This window comes from Carassius auratus, chromosome 24 (genome assembly GCF_003368295.1).
Source record: "Carassius auratus strain Wakin chromosome 24, ASM336829v1, whole genome shotgun sequence".
Classification (NCBI taxonomy): Eukaryota; Metazoa; Chordata; class Actinopteri; order Cypriniformes; family Cyprinidae; genus Carassius; species Carassius auratus.
The window spans coordinates 19,789,137-19,809,719 of record NC_039266.1 but is presented as its reverse complement, the minus strand read 5'-3'; the positions used below and the strand labels follow the sequence as shown (position 1 = coordinate 19,809,719).

Here is a 20,583-nt window from a genome sequence, read left to right as displayed (position 1 = left end):
ACAGTTGTGAATAAATCATTATTTTGAGGCAGTTTAATTGAACCGTTTACTGGTTTACAGTTTATCTGAATGATTCATTCACAAAGCAATCAGAAACTAAAGCAGTTGGTCAAATTCTGACTCACTTTCTGATTCATCTTCTTACACAGACTCTGATGCTTAAGTACATACAATAGCATTTACTGTAAAACTTCTATCTGATATGTTTCCCATGGGTTACTTTAACATTTACTTGCGGTATCTTCATGAGGGTTTCTCTTCTTATACAGGTACTTAAGTATGACTATCAGGTACTACAGCGTAGTGCTTGTGTCTATAGTGTATTAGCCAAAACTCTCAATCAACTCAGTAGCAGCTGTTTTCTCAAATGTGCTGAGGAATTTAAATTGTATTAAAGCTGTGCCTCTTCAAATATTTACAAGACATGATATCTCACGGAAACCTAAGCTCTATCTCTATTTGTCTCTCTTATTCCCTCCAGGTGGTGCAGGATGGTGTTTGGATATCATCTGCATACAGTTGTTCTGTCTGTGAATGCAAACTATTAGATCAACATCTGGCTTCCACTGTTCATGTATTTTCTTGTCTTTCTCAGCTGTACTTCCCAGAAATCCTAATCCCGTCTTTGAACTTCATGACCCTTCCGATATTTACTTTCCTCTTTAGGCTTAGATTTCCAGCTCGGCTGCTGTGAAGGCTGCTTGTTAGAGACGTGTGAGGTGTTTTACAAACCTTCCTGCCATGTTTCTCATCTGTGACATACAGAATTGATTCAGTTAAAAAAAATCACTGAGAAAAAGGAGCATAAATTTGCATCGAGTCTGGATGCCAGAAAACACTTGGTTGATGACCAGAGCCAGTGGAAATCGTTTCTACAGTCTAACCGCGTTAAATCACAACGACAGGTAGGGGTTAAGTGTTTGTCAAGAGGGCACAATGGTTATAATTCATAGATCACGTCTTTTGGGGTTTGAACCTGTAACTGTTTGGCTGTCAGCCCAGCTCTTTAACCACAAGGCTACACCACCACCACCAGAAGAAATCTTTCCATTGAAAATCCAACAGCAGGGATATTGTCCACTAAATTAAGCAGGGTTGTGAGCCTTTCAGAATTAAATTGAGGGTATGACAGTTAAGTACTGAAAACTGAATTTTTTTTTCCTTTGTGTTTTTAAAAAGTTTCACGTATAGATGATCAAGTTGTCAAAATGATTTCGGTTCACATGAATCTGCAAAAATGCTGACCAGACCAGTAGTTGGCGATACCACTTTGTAAAGAAATACTTAGACATAGCTACTGAACACATTATTTCACAAATTTTGTATTATTAGAGACCGTAATGGTATCGTTTTAAAAAGTTTTCAGGCCGCCAAACTGCAGTTGTCATATAAATGAATGGCCAAAACACGTAATTCTTTTCTTCCATTTTTAGTTGCAAACTGAGTTGTGCAAACACCCCATCAAAATTATTTTCGAAATTCCTACATTTGAATTCAATTTTGAATTGAGGTGGCAAACATCAAGTAGAATTAAAATAAATCAAATGTTGGTTTGTTTAAAAGTTTTAAAAGTCATCGATAAAATTCTAAATATAAACTGATTTAAAAATTAATAAGTATAGATTTATACTATTTACAACTTTACAGATTAAATCGTAAACCTATAATCTTACTGAATAATACATGCCAGTGCAAAAATAAGTTATAATAATATTAATAAAGTATATTGATATTTAAATATTACATTATTCAAATTTATAACAAAAATAATTTGTATATAAAATGTTAAATATATATAGAATAGATTAAAATGTATATTTGTTCAAAAGTATGCTGGCCTAGTTGACTTCCAATAAAATAATGAAACATGTTTGCATTTAGTGGTCAATTTGATCAAAAGTGACTTTCAAAAGAGGAACAAAAGCAAACGATTTTCTAAAATTTTTGCCACAAACGTGTTCCACAGAGCTTGTCCTGAACCCTGAGCATCCTTTAAGCCACTAAATTGTGAATTCATATAAGAAAATGTTCTTTTCAAAAACACAGGACAGCCTAAACCGGCTTCTGTCAAATCAACAGTGCCCATTACATATGCTGTTACGAAAAAAATTGTGGTATTATATCATCTTAACCCATGTTAACACAAGGGCTCACACGAAAGAGTCACTGAACGCACAACACCTCGCTTTGTTCTTTCAGGTCCTTTGCTGGCGATATTGAAACTATGTCAGTTACGTGAATGACTGCGTGTGTGTCACTGGTTATGAGAACACAGACTGCTTTGAGACCAACTCAATTAGCCCAGACTAAAACACACACATACAGTGATGCTGTTTGTGCTTGTTATAGCTTAAGGATGAGGAGAGGCCTCTGTATGTGTATGAGTTTGTGTGTGTGTGTGTGTGTGTGTGTGTGTGTGTGTGTGTGTGTGTGTGTGTGTGTGTGTGTGCGTGTGTATGTGTGTGTAAGTACTGCCTACCCATCTGCTCAGCCTGGCTACACACACACACACACACACCCCTGCCTACAGCCACCATTCCATTACATAATCATAATCTTTCTCTATCGCTCTCTTTCTTTCTCTCTTTATCAGTAGGCTGTATTGTCATATCAAAAGATGCACTAGTCTTTTGTAATTTCGTCTCGTCCATCAGCTTGCAAAAACACTTTTACTGTACATTAACACAATTAGAGAAGGCCAGGGAGTTTAAAAGAAGAAATGTTAAGCTGGATTTTTTGTTAAAGCACTTACATGAATTATTCAGTAAGAATATTTATTATTTGAGCTGTTCGGCTGTCTAAATCTTCATTCTTAGGTGAGACTGTGTTTCTAGGTGGATAAACTTCTGCTTATGTTCTACAGTGGTGTGAGTTTGTCCGTCACAGCCGTCACACAAACCCACCGACACAGTACTGTCAACAGATTATTTTGAGGCGAATGTAACATGGTTATATTTGAATATAGGTCATGCATAAGCTGTGGGATTATCAAAGAAATATTGCATTTATAGAGAGCATCATGTTAGTATAATACATGTAACAGCAATACAAATCACTTGTCGCTAGGTTATATAAGAACAATAACTCATTGTAAGAATGTAGGTCAGAAAAGATGCTGTATATGCCAAAAACAGTTTTCAAATTTATAATAATGTGAATATTTCTGAAGGATCATGTGACACTGAAGACTGGAGTAACAACACTGAATATTCAGCTTCGCATCACAGGAATAAATTAGGTTTAAAATATATTAAAATAGAAAACAGTTACTTTGAATTGCATTAATATTTCATAATATTACTGCTTTTACGGCGTTTTAACAAAATAAAAGCGGCTTTAGTCAGCATAAGAGACTTCTTTTAAAACAAGACACATTTATACTTGAGAAACAAAATTGCATAAAATATTAAAACTTGTTTTCAGAGAATATATTTTGAATTAAGTCTGTTTTTCTTACCCCATTGGCAAAAAGTTTTTTTCTTGATTCAAGCATAAACTTCACTATAATGATGTTGGATTTATGCTTAAAAGAAAAGTACGAAAAATACACTTTCTCTGAAATATTTTAAGCAATTTTGCTTCTAAACAAAATGTGTCTTGTTTGGAGGATTTTTACATATTTTACCGGGATTTTTATTGTTTTTTTATTTATTTTTTCACAGAAATGCACAAAAATAAATGATTTCATAACACATACACACAAAGTTGATGTGTTTTCGTAACTCACCTGTATGTGATATGTTTATGTTGCCACTTCTGCCCTGTGAGGGCATAACGTCTTTTTCGGACGCTAAATTTCGAGGCACCGCCGAACTGGTCTGGCACCCCACATCGTGGCTTCTTCATCCAGCTGAGAGAGAAACATAAGTAGAATCATTAATATTTCATTGCTTCTCACTTGTCTGAGCTTCTACACTACACAACACTAAAATGTTCATAGATTAATTGGCATTCTAGAATAACCCCTCAAAATACACAAGGTTTCCATCATATCAACCTGATTAACATTAAGTTGTGTATTTAATAGTATAAGATCCACCATGTTTTCAAAGATGAATAGAGAGGCCAAATATCAGCCATTGAATCAACTAATATGACACTGTATGGTTACTGTATTCATAACAGTGTGTTCCCTTCAATTAGAGTTCACACAGAGATAGAGAAGCCTATACAAGTTCAGAAACAAATGATAAGAGAAGTGTCAGCCTCACCTTATGGTGATATCACTACGCCGAAGCAAAAAGGAAACAAAAAGATCACATAAGAGTTATGACATCACCAGGATCCTAGTGGCCAGATGTTGTACATCAGTGTTTCCCAACCGTTTTAGACGTTTGCAGCCCTTATCAGACAGGTGTGAGTGTCTTTCAATAATGACAAACTAGAAAAATATCTTAAATAAAGGTTCCAAGAGGTTGTTTTTACAGTGATGCCTTAGAGGAACCTTTTCTGGTCCGCCAAAGAACAGTTCTGTTAAGAACTCCACTAAAACAAAAACTATTCTGGAATGGAAATATTCCATGGATGTTGAAAGTTCTTCATGGAACCATGGATGCCAATACTTTTTTTGAAGAGTGTGGTTGGGAATCACTGCTATACACCAAATTCAGTATGCATAGACGTACATGAGGAGTTTGTAAAGGCATTTCTTAAAAATCTAATCTGGTAATTCCCCATCCATTACCCTTCTGAAATCAGTTTTCATGTTAGTCCAGGGTGGTTTATGGCAATCTCACTGGTGGTTTAGCAATTTACATTCATACATTTCACATATATTTTAGCCTAAATGATTTCGGTATAAACTGAAGTCACTTTTGACACCATATGGAATTGAATGCGGCTGAAAACGAGACTGCGAGGGATAGATTTTACAATGGCACATTCTGTATAAGGGCCCAGATCACTTAATTTTCACCACTTTCAAAACTGTTTTATGGGGTTTTTAACTACTGAAAGTTTTTCATCCAATGAACAATCAGTATGTTGTTAAACAACAGTGCAATCCACTGACCTTCACAGCCTCATTTTATTCCCTGTCAAAAATTAAATATATCACTACCCTGATTAAGGTCTATTAGGTCTATTCCCTGGGAACTGAACCCATGACTTTGGCATTACTTATGAAGGTGTTGGTAGAGACAGCTCATGATGGGAACTAAACATGCTGGCAACCGTCTTTGTTGGTTTTTGCAATGGTAAAGTATGGCCACTAATTTAGTTGTACACAATCAATGATGTTAAAGAGTCTCTGAGAAGAACAACATCATGTTAAACTTCTGACCCAGAATCAGTCGATATTGGAGCGAGTGGCCGTGTGAGAGTGTAACTGCTACTCACTCAATGGTGTTCTTATCCAGTTCACCGGTGACGTTAAGGCCGTAGAGACGCTGCATGGCAGCGATAGCAGACTGCATGGTCTGTTCTGACCGCAGGACGGACATTCTGGGGTCTGTGGGAGGGAGGTAGCCATACCGCTGCAGCCAAGTCTGAGAGTGAGAGAGACTTTTGTTTAATCATTACACGTCACTTTTGGGAACATATATGCTTTTAATATCTTTAAGCATTTAATCATAAGTCGATGCATTAATAATTTTTCATTCTTTGCATGCTGAGTGTAACATATAATGGTAGCTTTACATGCAAAGCTGAACTACCATCTATGTGTGTAATTCATGTGTAGTTATTATATTTCATCACTTTAATTAATCTCATATTTGCATATATAAATAATGTATAACTAATATATATATATATATATATATTAATAATACATATGTTAGTATGTGTAATTGATTTGTAATTTGTAATTAATTTGTAAATTTAAAAAAATTTAAATGGTCATTCTTGTTTACGAATATGCAATTATATGTAAGTGTGTGGAGTTAAAAAATAATAATGTAAAAAAAATATTAATAAATGTAAATAAATTTGAATCTATTTTTTATAAATATATATTTTTTTATTAGATTTTATAAATATTTTATTAATTGATATATATATATATATATATATATATATATATATATATATATATATATATATATATATATATATATATATATATATATAAGATTTTATGTATTTAATTAATTCTTAGTCCACAACTTTCTGAAATATGAAGTTTATGATAAGTAAAAAAAAGAAAAATATATACACATGTCTTTTACGCACACACACACACACACACACACACACGCACACACACACACACACACACACACACACACAATCTACCAATTAAATAAGCATTGTAATAATTTTTATTTTCATTTGTACACCACCTAACTGAAAATATATGATTATATTAATATCACTGAATTATTATTTTTTCTTAACATAGCTAATATAACTCTTGATATCTTGAGTTATATTTTATATATCTTTAGAATACATATGAAATTGAGAGGAAAAACAACTAATATGCCTAAGGAAATATAACCAGACAGAATTGTATTTTCTTATAATAGCTAAATGAACTCATACTGACAGAGTTTTCTGGAGAAACATGGCCGCTGCTACCGTTATTGCCATTAGCAGATTAAAAAGAAGGTTGAGTTTGTTTTGCAGTGGTTTTCTCATTAATGCTGGAGAGAAGCGGTAGGAAGTGCTTACACGGATCCTCTGCTGACCCATCTGCTGCCTTCAGCAAACAGCCAAATACATCACAACTCTACAACACTCATCATGACACTGAGAGTATGTGTGTGTGTGTGTGTGTGTGTGTGTGTGTGTGTGTGTGTGTGTGTGTGTGTGCGTGTGTGTGCGTGTGTGTGTGTGAGTCATCATCTCTCTTCTAGCTATAAGAACATCCATGTCCTAACATGCCCTTTTCTAAAGTCACTGTTGCTGTGCTAAAGAGAAGTCCACCAGATAAACACACACAAACTCACACATATAGAGGTCAAATCCAAATCTCTGCTGTATGTGAAGCTTATCTGGACGTTAAAAAGATTTGTAACATTTGAAAGAACAGGTCTTATAGATACAGTTGTTTGCTGTCAAATGTCAGCTTCTTTGATATTGACTTTGTGAGCTGCTGAATTTTGATTGGCTGCTGATGGTCATTTTAGTTTTTTTTGTACAATTAATAATGCTATAGGATTTTAAAGTATTAAAGAATTTATATGATACAGTTAATCTTATTAAAATTCAATTGTTTTAAAAGGGAATGTTCTCACAAGATTCTCTAAAAGTTATGAACAAATGTTCTCCTAGTAACGTTAATAGAATGTTCGTTCAAAGTTTTTTGGTCTTTTATGTTCTCAAAACATTAGCAAAAACATTGATGGAACGGTTTTCTTCTAAAATGTTTTGGTTGAAAATTCGTCTTTTTTTTTATGTTAAGGTTTCAGAATGTTTACGAAATGTTCAAAAGTAAAGTGACAAAATGACATTTGACATTTTCAATGTTCAGAACATTCAGAAATAACGATTTCATAACATAATGGGAATGTAAGTACAACTTACCATTTCAAGACTAAACATACATTTTTAAGTTCAAACAACATTGTTTATTTTATTTATTTATTTATTTATCTATTTATTTATTTATTTGACAATTTATTTTCTTTTTTAGTAATTCGACAAATTGCTAACTAGTATTCTATTATTTAATGTAGTAACTTTCATAAAACTTATAATGAAAACCAGAAAATCTAAATAAAATACAACTTCTGTTTCTATTCCTTCTTCGCTTGGACAACTTTTACATTTGCATACTTGGATATTGGGATCATTTTCACTAATGAGAATGATTATATTTTTTCTTTTTCTTTTTTATTGCTGTAATGAGGATGATATCTATGCAAAGTATATTTTTCGTGTGCTAAAGAAAATTTCTGTTCTGTGGTGAAATATGAGCTAGATATTTCTATGGGAGATTCTGTTTTTCTTGCAAAATTTATTTGATGTCATACTCATCTAAAACACATAACACGATTTACCCAAGTATGACATGTTCCTATATTTGTCCTAGAATAACTTTCCTCGCAAACAATCTTAGACCAAACAAATGTCCCTAAAGATCTGTTTTATTTTTTTTTTTACCAGGAATGTTTTGTGTTAATCAAACCCAATTAAAGACTAAATTGAGGTTGGTCTGTGAGATAGGCCTACATGACAGGAAGCTTAACCCTCTGGAGTCGATTAACGCGTATACGCATTATGAGGCATTTTCTCCTGATAACCCCGAAAAGAACTTTAATTATACTTTCAGTTTTAATCGTACAGATAAGCGCAATACACAAATCGAATCTGTAAAGGGTCTACTTTTTTTGTTTACAGACATAATAACAACAGAACTTTGTACATTTATAAAATAAAGATAACAAATTAGGTGTGCTGTCTGCAGCCTTTGTCTGCACTGATCTTCATTTACAAACACGTCATTAAAATGAACTGTAACTCCGTGAATACTCAACGAAGAGACATGAGAGAGATATCTATAGAAAGCTTGACATGTCTACTTTAAACTAAACAAGTGCTGCCAAAAACAGATATTCTGTGATAAAGTAATCCATATGAAAACAATGCGATGTCCGTTTTTCACGTCTCCCTTCATTATCTTCTAATGTGACCACACCCCCCACACTGAAGCGCGCGGCTTGAATACGCCTACACAACAGAAGACAACGCAGCGAGACTGTTCTTCAAGTTTTTAAAATTATTTTACTGTTTGCTTCGCGATGAGAGGAATAAGACATAATTCACCCCAAAAAGATGTGATGTGGTTGAGGATTTGAGATTTGGATTTCTTCAGAAAAAAAGAATGAAGCACTTTATTCAGCAGAGATCATAAACATGAGTAAGTCTCTTTTTATTTATTTATATACTTTTACTAGTTTTCACATAACGTGCAAACATTTTACTAGTCCAAAGACTTTTTCCAAACTATTATTCCTGACTAAATGTATAATCAAGGGAAACATTATGAAGTTTCAATAACAATATACCATTCAAAAGCTTGATGTAAATAATATAAATGTAACAAATAAATGTAACTGTAACAAATGTAACAAACAATGCTGTTCTTTCAATTTATCCCCCCAAACAAACTGAAAAAATATTCTCAGCTCTTTTCAGCATTAATAATAATAATAATGATAGTAATAACAATAAATGTTTTTGTCCTCACATTCTTTCTTGTAACTCCTCCCTCTCAGTGACACAGCTGACTGAAAGGCTCATTATGCAGCTCATTATGCAGGCCTTTGTCTGCTCAGGTGTAAATCACAATGATATTCATGATAGTTACGTCTACTCGCATATGACTTTTACCAACAAAAAGTGTCTTATAAAATTTAAATCAACATATTGTTTTCTGTGAGTGAGTAAACAAGATGATTTTCACATAATTTAGAAAGAAAAATTCTAGGCTACAAGCTCCAGTTCTCAAAAGTCCCGGGAACCAATGTTCTGTATGTGTTTTGTGGCCTTATTCAAGTGATTTAAAATTTTTAGTTTTTCACTAACCACGCATAACATTTTTTTTTCTCAAAAACACAATCATGTACATACATGCAGCTCACATATTATTATAGCCCAGTTTGTGCTGATTACAGGGAGATTAGACTTTAGCCATTTAGATGTGTATAAGAAACTGAAAAAAGCACAAATGTCAGGGCATGACAAAACTTCTCCAGGCCCCAAAAATACCCTTAGACTCCAGAGGTAATATATAACAGGTCACATGAATATATCTCTGTTACACTCTCTCACACACAGTGATCAGAGGACTTGATTCACTTAGGCTGTTTTATGTGTGAAGGATAACAAGGATAATTAGTTGTGGTGTGAATACACACATGTGATACCCATATGAAAGAAAAAGCCCAAATGTGTCTCTTCTTGCTCAGATTTTGAAGAGCCAAGTCAATGTTATTTTAGTAGTATTTCTAAACTATTATAGTATTTATTTATATTTTATTTACACACAAACACACACACACACACACACACACATATATATATATATAGATTTTAACGAGTTTATTATATTTTTATGTATGTTTTAGTGATTTTGTTATGTTCTTTTGGCATCTTTGTATTTATATAATTTTAGTTATTAGACATTTTAGTTTTAGTAATTTTAATATTTCAGCTTTAAATTATTTATTTCAGGTTAGCTTGAACATTTTCATCTAATATTTAGATGTTTTTTAAATAATTAAATTATATAAATTAGACTTTTAATATGTTTTTATCTTAGTTTTAGTTTACATTTGAGTAATTTCTATGCATTTTCTTTCGTGGTTATTTATTATTATTATTATTTGTCATATTTCTATATAAAAAAAAAATGTTTTTTTTTTTTTTTTTTTTTTTTGAAATTGTGGTACTTCAAAATCAAATTATTTATTTTAGTTTTCCAAAGGAACATATCTTAGATTTTTGTACATTTAAGTTCTTCAATTAATATGTAGAATTTTTTCATTCATAATTATATTTCTATTTAATATTTTAATTAGATTTTTATATACGTTTTCAATTTAGGTTTGATTTACATTTAAGTATTTAGCATTTTACATTTTAGTTTTTTTGTTTGTTTGTTTTTGTCATCTAAGTTATTTTTTATTTCTTCTATATTTATAGCAATATTTATGTTGGTTTTAGTTTTAGCAATTTTGGTACTTCAAGTTCAAATTGTTTATTTTAGGTTAGTTTCCAAAACAACATATCTTAAGTTTTTTAAGTTAGGTTTAATCATATTTTTATTTCAAAACTTAATAAAATTATTGAGCTATGAAAGAGCAATATCTCATCTAGGGTAAACTAAAATATGCATAACACATTCTGACCTGCCAACTAGGCAATTTAATGTAGAATTTCTTAACAGAATTTTTACTGGTTGACCTTCAGCCCGACCAATGGCACGCCTGGTCAGGGCAGTGTAACGCTGTGCTAAAATATCCCGTATTTGCATTCAGTCACAGCATGCTGTTAGCTAAACAGCGATCTGTTATCTTCAGATGTTTTCCTCTGCACAGGAATCATACTTTTAACTGGCACAGGCATTTGGCACTGAAATTCAGAATTCATGAATAAAAACCGTAACCTAATTTGATGTTGTAACTGGATCCAAGGGGATCTATGGTGGTTTGGGTTTACAGACACATATGTGATGAGGTGTTGCATAATGCACAGACCTGAAGTGAGTGAGGAAACCAAACCAGAACAGCAAATCTGTCACGTTTTTGTAGGCGGCATTGTGCAGAGGTGCTATAATTCGATTGCACAACTCAACACAGTTATTGCTGCCCAGCATTTACGCCCAACGCTTCATGTTCCTCTGTTTGTTTAGGGTGCTGAGGGACCTTTTTTCCAGAAAGAAGAATGACAAACTATTCTCAAACTTTGTTTCAAAACCAAAAGGTTGCAAAACACCAAAAATCCTGGCAAAAATTAAGTATAAACAAACACAGTGAAGCTCAACTTAATCTGTGGGAGGTATGGTGTTTTATTGTGTTAAGTACTGGCAAACGTTTTAGACACGCTGTACTATTTAAACCAGTAAACTTAAAAGTGAAGTGTGCCATTTCTCTGCCACTAATGGGATCTAAATAATTTTGTTTGAAAGGCCTGACTGGTTTAGCCATAACATAATTGACTTAACCAGTATTGTGGGACTATTTTTTTGTCCAAACTTTGTTGAAATCATCATTTTTTGCAATTATGTTTAGTTCCAGTAGTGAAGCAGAAATTACAAACCACAAGACTTTAATGGCTAAATAGCTACAGTATATAAATAGCTAAATACTGTAGCTAATTTGGGTAGATAATATGTTCCCAACCCTAGTAGTGTCCACAGACAGGTTTAGAGTAAATTGAGTATTATTGTTAATAATAATATCAATAATACGTTCATGTTAAAAGTTTAATTTAATGCCATTAAATATAATTAAATGTATTTATTTTACAGATTTTGACAATTATTTTTGCATTCTGCTTTCTATAAACTGTTTATAGAGACAAGAAAAATTGTGCAATATTATAATATAATAATACATGTTTAAAGTTTAATTTAATTTAATTTATTTACACATTTTGACAGAATTACTTTTGCATTCTTATTTTATCCTCTTGAGAGCCATCTGCTTTTCTGTTGTCCTGAGATGAACTGAACCACTCTCATGCCTCAGTACAAAATGTATAATATGTTAGCTGGCATCCAAACATTCAAATATAATTAGAGAGGAACACAAAACAGTGGAAATGACGATAAAAAGAAGGATAATCCGAGGCGTTTGGCACTTCAGGTTCATCTTCGTGTTCCCTGGTGTCTAAACTCATTTCTTCTTCCAGCTTTCCAGTGTTATCTACCCTCTTTTATCTGCTGATGATAGACAGCTGAGCTCCACACAGCAGGTCAATGTTTTCTAACACCTCTCTGTCAATCACTTTATATCAGAGCAGAAACACATTTAATACAGTGAAGACAGATACATGTGTGTTATGTAAGTAGAGAAATATTCAGAAAAGGTCTCCTCTGAGCTATGGATTATTCAGTGTATGACTTGTTCATTTGGCTGTATATAGTCATCGTTAGTGTGAGGGGTTTTGTGAGGATTGAAGATACCCCAGGGGACCTCTAGAGGGAGAGAGAGTGATCTGAGGTGCATTTGGATTTGGGAAAACTTGGCATGTGTGGTGCACTTTAAAGGGGGGTGAAATGCTCGCTTTCACTCATTATCCTGTTAATCTTGAGTACCTATAGAGTAGTACTGCAACCTTCATAACTCCAAAAAGTCTTTAGTTTTATTATATTCATAAGAGAAAGATAGTCTGTAGCGATTTTTCCCGGAAAAACATGACCGACTGGAGACGTGACGTGTGGGCGGAGCTAAATAATCAAAAGCGCGAGTAGGCTTTTGCGTTGAGAGCGTTTAGAAGCTGTGACTTTACCGTGAGGAAAAACTAACCATGGCTAACAGTCAGATTTAGCCGTTAATTTATGATCCAGAATCAGATCCAGAGGCTGAAATTTAACAAGAGCAGCATCAGCAACAATGTCTCTATGTGGTATGTACTGAAACTGTATACATTTGTTTTGGAAAATGACTAAGTTCCACTTTGTCGTCTTTTTTTTTTTTTTTTTTTAGCTGTACATGTGGAAAGTGCAGTTTGATGACAACATCGCATGTTGTTTACTTGATGTGCTTACGCGCCGATAGCTAAGTTAACAACACAGAGATATTTGAAGCCGTTTTACTCACCGCCTGCGGTTCCAACACACGATCGTGACCCTTTTTCGTTGGGACTGCATTATCCTTAAGAAATAAACGATACGCAAATCCGGCATTAACTGGGCCTTGTTTGTAAAACAAGCATCTTCGAAATGCAGGGAAAAAACAAAAACACTTGCACAACTCCGTTGATGCTCGGTAAAAATAAACTCCATCCACTGGTCCCTTAATGCTGTTTTTTTTTTTCTTCTGGTAATCTGTGCAGGGTTGTCTTGCCCTGGCAACCAAAGACACACTTCTTTTGTGACATTTTTCTTCTTTTGTAATGGCATATTTTGGATAGTTTCTGAAAAAGTTACGTTCAGTTTTATAAAGTTTCGTTCATTATTATTGAAACAAATGTAATTCCATACACAACCAGGATACAAGATACTGTACGTTGGCTCCTTGGATGTGGACCGCGTGTCAAATGAACAGAGCTTTGGGCCTACAGGTGTATTTTGGTGAGACTGACATTTATTTACTTGGCAGATGCTGTTGTCAAAAGCACTTTACTGTACTTTTTCCACTCAAGTGTCTTGCTGAAAGAAACTTTGGGCTACAAGCTTTAAGTTATAAACCCAGATATTTTACCATTTAGTCTACCAACTTGTTTATTCATTGTTTATTATTATTTTTTTGCTGAAAACTGTTTGCTTACTGTTGTTTTTTTTGTTAATGTCTCTTGATTTTTGTCATTCATGTTTGATTATGGATGTGTTCCAAATAGCAAACTTGTCAATGAGAAAGATATCCATTAGCATTTTTGTTAATCTCATTGGTAGTTACATATCTAGAAGTGAACTGTTCTTTGGTATATTTTTCATGAGCCAATCACATGAGCCATAAATACCATATGAATAACATTCACGAAAATGATGCCTGAAATTCCTATTTTGTAGTATTGCACACTAAGCCTCAAAAGTATTGGTCATTAGGAAATGTAATATAATGAAATATTATATACGTGATAATACATTGCTTCACAATGTTTTATTTTGTCAGAGTGCGCAGAAAGTTTTTTTAATAGTACATAACATATATGCTAGTATTCTTGAGCATAATAGTGCTATTTTTGAATTATGTATGTATTATTACAGAATTTATTAGTATTTTAAATAAGGATTCATATTTTTTATTTTTATTTTGTTTTAGTCTTTTTTATGTCCTTTTGTGCCATTATTATTATTTTAATTTAATTTATTTATTATATATATATATATATATATATATATATATATATATATATATATATATATATATAATATGTATATTCAAAGAATGTATATAATCTATGTATATTTGGCATTTTGCCAAAACATTTCATTTTTAATAGTTTTATTTTTAGTTATAAAACTATAAAAATAACACTGGAACATAGCCATTGCTGAGCTGCAAAAAGGTCAACCAACATCATACAATATGATTTAGGCCGGAGTGGACCTGACGCCATAGTCTGTTTGCAGAACCACGCCACTGAACTTTCAGAGCTGATGTGCTTCATGGATCACTAGCTAATAAGCCAAACGAGGCCTAATTAGCCTCATAGAAACATCAAAGCTGAACCCTAAAGGCCGTCCGAATGCTTCATTAGCAATGAACCACCCTCAGAGAGAAGATGTGACCATGGCAACATGTACAGATGGAGTATAGATCACAGATAAATAAGTGATTTTGAGCTTGCCTAGTCAAAATACTTCTAATTCCATCCTGTAAAATCCTTTGTTCATCTTTAGACGTGAAATATGTGTTTTTGGCTCCGTGGTTCTTTCAAAACAGTTTGTTTGAGAATCCAGACCTGCCAAGCAACAGCAACACTTGCTCAACCAATAGCGTGAGTTTCGGCGGGGCTATTTTTGTCTGACCAATGACAGACAAGGGGTGTGTTCAGGGACACCTGTGTGAAAACAGTCACTATTTTAGTTAAATTAAATTAAGAAAATGTAATTCCAAGTGAGGCTAGAACTCAGAACTTTTACTCATTGTATGGGCTTTTGGGAAGCTTTACATCACTAATGCTACATTAATTTTATGTGTGATTTAATCATCCCTGCATGCAATTTGAATTGCCATAACTGTTTTTCTGTCTCTCTGTATATAATGTGCGTGTGTGTGTGTGTGTGTGTGTGTGTGTCTAAGCACATTGTTTAGCTTATATAAAAAAATGACCTTCTTACACAATGGCACTTAAATGCTGTCTGTTTTAGCTGAGCTGCGACACCAGACACATGGGATCTCTTGCGTCACCTGTGCTTAAGTGAGTGTAAGTGTGTGTGGGTAAAGGCTATCGCTCTCTGGTATCGGTTTTCACATGCACTAAATTATTCATCCGGACACATACCAAAGCGTCATATCGCACATGAGATCTCCATGGCTACCTCTCCGTCTCATGCCCTCCATCAACCGCTGCCGACTGTTTTGGGCAAATGTCAGAGAATGTCACAGTCCTAGCACGGATCTAGCACGTTTTTAACCCAGTTCCAAACAAAACATTTTCATTCATTCACAGTACATTTCCTCCATAAAGAGCTTTGTGTCTGTTGCTACAGTACATGTTCAGAATAGAGTACTAGCATAATGAATATTGCTCAGTATGTACTTGTATACAGCCTAGTATTTTATAGTATGTGAAGCACATCTTATGGTATCCTAAAGTGTTTAATGAGTTGCACCATTTTGCATTTTTATCAGTCTTTATCTCATGACTTCTTAAATGAATAATGAAACATGGATTAGATATTAACTCAATCCTTCTATTTAATTCGTCACATTTCAAATAGAAGAAAAAAACAAAACAAATAGATGACATCATTTTATGTTACTATAAAAACGCAGTTTATATATATATATATATATATATATATATATATATATATATATATATATATATATATATATATATATATTTATATGCATTTTAAAACTGTATAGTTAGTGTCTATGCTATGTCTAGTCATCACTGGATTGAGCTGCAAGGACATTTTTCCAGGTCCCTACAGTGTCAATAGAAAACCCCAAAGATCTCAAGAGAACTCATAGTGTCATGTGCGTCTGTTCAACACCAGCAGTCACCCGTGCCATTAAAAATTGACGAGCAACAGTCTCTTTCAGCACACTAACATTACGCCAAGGAAAAAAGAAAGAAAATAACGTCCGGGGAGTAAGAAAGCTAGAAATAGACATTGCATTCAGACAGAACCAAGTGTTTGGGTTGTGCTGGTGCGCTCGCTTCTCGCAGGACAGATAAACAGACGGATGTGTAGTCCCCTCCACGTCGAAAATCTGCTCGCCGTATAGAGCCAAACTGACATCAGAGAGACCATGTGTGAACACAACATGCTACATGAAGCACAGAGCACTGCGATCTTGCCTGGAAATGCACACGATGACACAATGTACGAACAGAATGCATGCATGCATTGATGCTTGCACAAGCATACAAACTCACAGGATGATGTTGCACAAATGCAACAACCGTTAACAATTAAGAGCTGAGAAAATGTCAACAATCTACTCATGTCCTCTCTAGGCCTCAAGACAGAAAGTGGCACTCAGAAACACTGCAAAAGCATAAACACACTATGAAGGGAACGATCTAATAAACATTTGAGCTTCTGTTCATTCACGAGCCTTCAAAAGAGACTTTCATGTTGTACTCAGGAACAAAACCGACCTTGTCAAATGACTCCATTATTCAAAGGGTTCTTGTGATGGAATCTGTCGGCCGGTGAGAAAGACAGAACTAAACCCATTCAGTTGGGCCGTCACGCACTCTGTGCTCAGCAGGACGCAACCTCACTGACTCTAGTACACATATAAAATTAAAGTGAAGGGCTTATGGGATGGGTTGCACATTGTGTATTCTCTTTGAAGCTGTGTGATGTGTTGAGTGCCGAGTGCGAGAGAATATGTGTATTATATGTGCAAGTGTGACAAATCCCAAAGCCTGGCTCTTAATAATGTGATTTTGCACCTGATACTCAGAACAGATTAGCTAGATATAGGCCTAATATGACCTGTTCAACCCAAAACACTGGCATACAATTAGGGCTGGGGGATATTATATATATACATTTTCAAATTTACATGAATCAGTATATGGTCTATTTAAATCGATTTGATCAACCCCTAAATGCTACTTTAATTTTAGGGCTGGGCAATATAATGAACAGTTATGAAATATTTGAGATGATGATCCTTCCTTGTCTTACAAACATTCTTTATTTTATCAAAGCAGCATTTAGAGTTGGTTCAGTGTGTCTGTATCAGTTCAAACTGTCCATTTATATGAATCAGTTCAACTCTAATTCAATGATTCGTTTGCATCATTGCTCAAAAGTGTCCATGGATGTCTCTGCATAGTATTTTTCCACTTCAAATGCTGGAATTCAATTAGGGCTGGGCAATATATTAAATATTTATGGCATTTATGACATATTTAAGATGATGATTCTTCATTCTATCATTCTCAAACATGACAGCTTTAGTAGCGTCTTTGAATTTTCAAATTAGAATTAGTTCAATTCATATACACGAATCAGTTCAAACTGTCCATTTATATGAATCAATTCAGCTCTGATTCACTGCATCATCACTCAAAAATGTTCATGGAAGTCTCAGCATAGTTCTATTATTCTCAGCATAATAAAATGATTAGTCAAATAAATATCGCAGTTTATGGTATGTGATATATTTGTACTGAAAGCTTAGTATTTATATACAGATTTTTATTATAAAAACTGTTATTTTATATTATATTTTACTGTATTTTAATTCTGTATTCAAATATATTTTAACTCACCTATTTTGTCTAAAAGAAGGTCATTTTGAGTTAGTTCGGAGCAAATGCGAGAAGTAGATATATTACAATATAATGGATTCTTCAGTTACATCATCCAGTGTGTATTTTGGGGGTGAATCACTGTAGCCATGGTGGTAAAAATAACATCTACTCTTGCTTAATGAAAGATTAGCAAAATGATAGAAACTGCAACAGAAAGATGGAGGGTGAACTCCATCTGACTCCTATTCGCGAGCACACACATCATGTTATACGAAGTGACAAACATCATCCAAACATGTCATTCTGGAGAGAATATGCCTTTGTTGGAGCGATGTGACAGAGCTTTATCTGTTCACATGACGTTTTTCTGACTGACAGCTCCGGCTCTATTTTACAGCTTGATGCGTGCGTTTTCGCAAGACGTGACGACTTAAATCTATACAATGAACGGAATAACTCCTCCATAATCCAAACGATTTATATGAATACAACTTTTTTTCCCCATTTAATAAATCATACTTTTTAATTAAAAAATAAATCAGCTGTGTTCCCGGGAGATAATTCCTCGGCTGGTTCTGGGAGGCCATTCTTCAACTGAAAGCCTCGTAAAGACCTCCAGAGAGCTATACGTATGGGAGAGCGCGCGGACTGCCAAGAAAAGATTACATGTCCATTGTCAGCTCTTAATAATTTGGCTTTCTGAAAGACCAAATAGTTTGTCAATGGTTTCTTTTATAACACACCTCACTGCCTTCGCTGCACACTGGTTAAATCCCTCTTTTGTCTGTCTGTCACACACTATTAATAATGTCTCTCTCCAAAACACACACATACACCCGGAGACAGAAAGCAAGAAAGAGAGAGAAAGACCTTGTCTACTGTACTGAGAGTGTGTACATTATACATTCGAATAGATATTGAACCATAACACATGTGTTAATGACTCTGGTAAAACATGTAGAACTGCAAGGAAGGCAGGAAATTGAGGTGATGCTGTGGCCCAGTGACCAATCAGCTCCTGACATCAGTCCAACAGAGACTGTCATAATGTCAAAAGACGGATTTAGGTTAAACTACAGATGCGCCATTTAGAAAGACAGAGACTTATCTTACCCTCTAAAAGCCAATGTATTTGTGTGCACAGGAAGCTACCAATATAACCCTCTGCCACTGCCACACCAGCAGAACATGTAAGCCAAACCGCACCAGTGAACTTCAGTGTTTTACATCAGTGTCCTTTTATAACCCCGGACAAGTGGAAAATGCATTCTGTCTGTCTCCTTGATGCTTTTTTACCCCGGCAGATTGAATGTTTGATTCACACAAGGCTTTCTTAAAGGGACAGTTCAATTAAAATGAAAGTTCTGTCATCCTTTATATGCCCTCATGTCATTCCAAACCTGCATTCTTAAAAAAAAATAGATGGTTTTTGCAGCAATGCCATAGAAGTTTTTCATAATACAGAAGTTTTTGTTGATCTAAAGAAACTTTTCCCTCTATAAAGATCCTATGGAAAGGTTCCATGGATGTTAAAAGTTCTTCATCAATGCCAATAAAGAGCCTTTTTTATTTTTTTACAGTGTGTATGACTATGATATTTTGAAGAATGTTGAGGTCCCAAAAAACATTGGAACCCATTGGCTTTCATTGTAGGTACACATTCTGTGTACGGTCTATTGGTTTTAGTGAGTAAATGAAGACTACATTTTCATTTTTGAATAAATGATCCGTTTCACTCTTTGAAATTAAAGATTCCAAAAAGAGTGTTTTTGCAACAGTGCCATAGAAGAACCCTTTTGGGTTTTCTTTCACTCTTAGAAATAAAGACTCCTTATCAGCATCTGTGGTGTCATGAAGAACCGATGGACGCTTTCCATTGCACACTGGTTCTTTATAGTGAAAAATATTCTTCAGATTGTTGAAATGCTCAACTAAAACTATTCCCTATTTTTTTGGAACCTTTATTTTAAAGAGTGTATAATCTCGAAAAAAAAAAGTTCTTTATTGGCATCAATTCATGGAACCTATCTTTATAGTGGAAAAGAAGGTTCTTTAGATTCTTTTAGTACTTTAGTTTCTTTTAAGAATTGTTCACTAAAAGGTTGGGGAACCTAAAGTGGTTCTTCAAAAACCCTCTTTTGGAAACTTTATTCTGAAGATTAATCTAAAGAACCTGTGCAATGGAAAGTTTCCATGAATTGAAAAGCTTCTGCTTGGAACCACTGATGCAACTGGTGCTTTCTTCTAAATAGAAATCCAGATCAGTCCAGTGAAGAAGTTTGTATCAAGCTGGTCTGTATTCCGCTTTGCCTCTCACTAATTTATACAATGGGATGCTTAAATACACAGTGACTGGGGACTTTTAAGTACATAGTACTGTAAAATGTTATTGAATTGCTGCTGTCCTGAGAAAGCCTCTAATCTCAATGGGTCTAAAATAGCAGTGTTCCGAGAGACAGAAAGAATAACGGTTGTCAGGATGAAAATTTAGGGCGTCTCAAGCTATTGTTTGCTTTACCGCAGATTTTAGGCTCCTTGGGCCATCTGACACAACTGTCAAGCTCATAAACAGGCGGTCTG

The 20,583-nt window shown here is 34.3% G+C and overlaps 1 protein-coding gene across 2 annotated transcripts in view; it reads right to left on the bottom strand.

The window, feature by feature from the left end:
* The window catches only part of LOC113042549 (matrix metalloproteinase-16-like), a 59,971-nt gene that overhangs the window by 37,954 nt on the left and 1,434 nt on the right, over nucleotides 1-20,583 (bottom strand). Inside the window, exons 2-4 of one of the 2 annotated variants that reach the window (XM_026201484.1) lie at nucleotides 5,338-5,486; nucleotides 4,212-4,226; nucleotides 3,728-3,850 (exon numbers count right to left, since the gene is read on the bottom strand). In XM_026201484.1, coding sequence (XP_026057269.1) covers nucleotides 3,728-3,850; nucleotides 4,212-4,226; nucleotides 5,338-5,486 — 287 coding nt within the window. The remainder of the gene's footprint in view (nucleotides 1-3,727; nucleotides 3,851-4,211; nucleotides 4,227-5,337; nucleotides 5,487-20,583) is intronic. The other variant, XM_026201485.1, reaches the window with a different exon arrangement.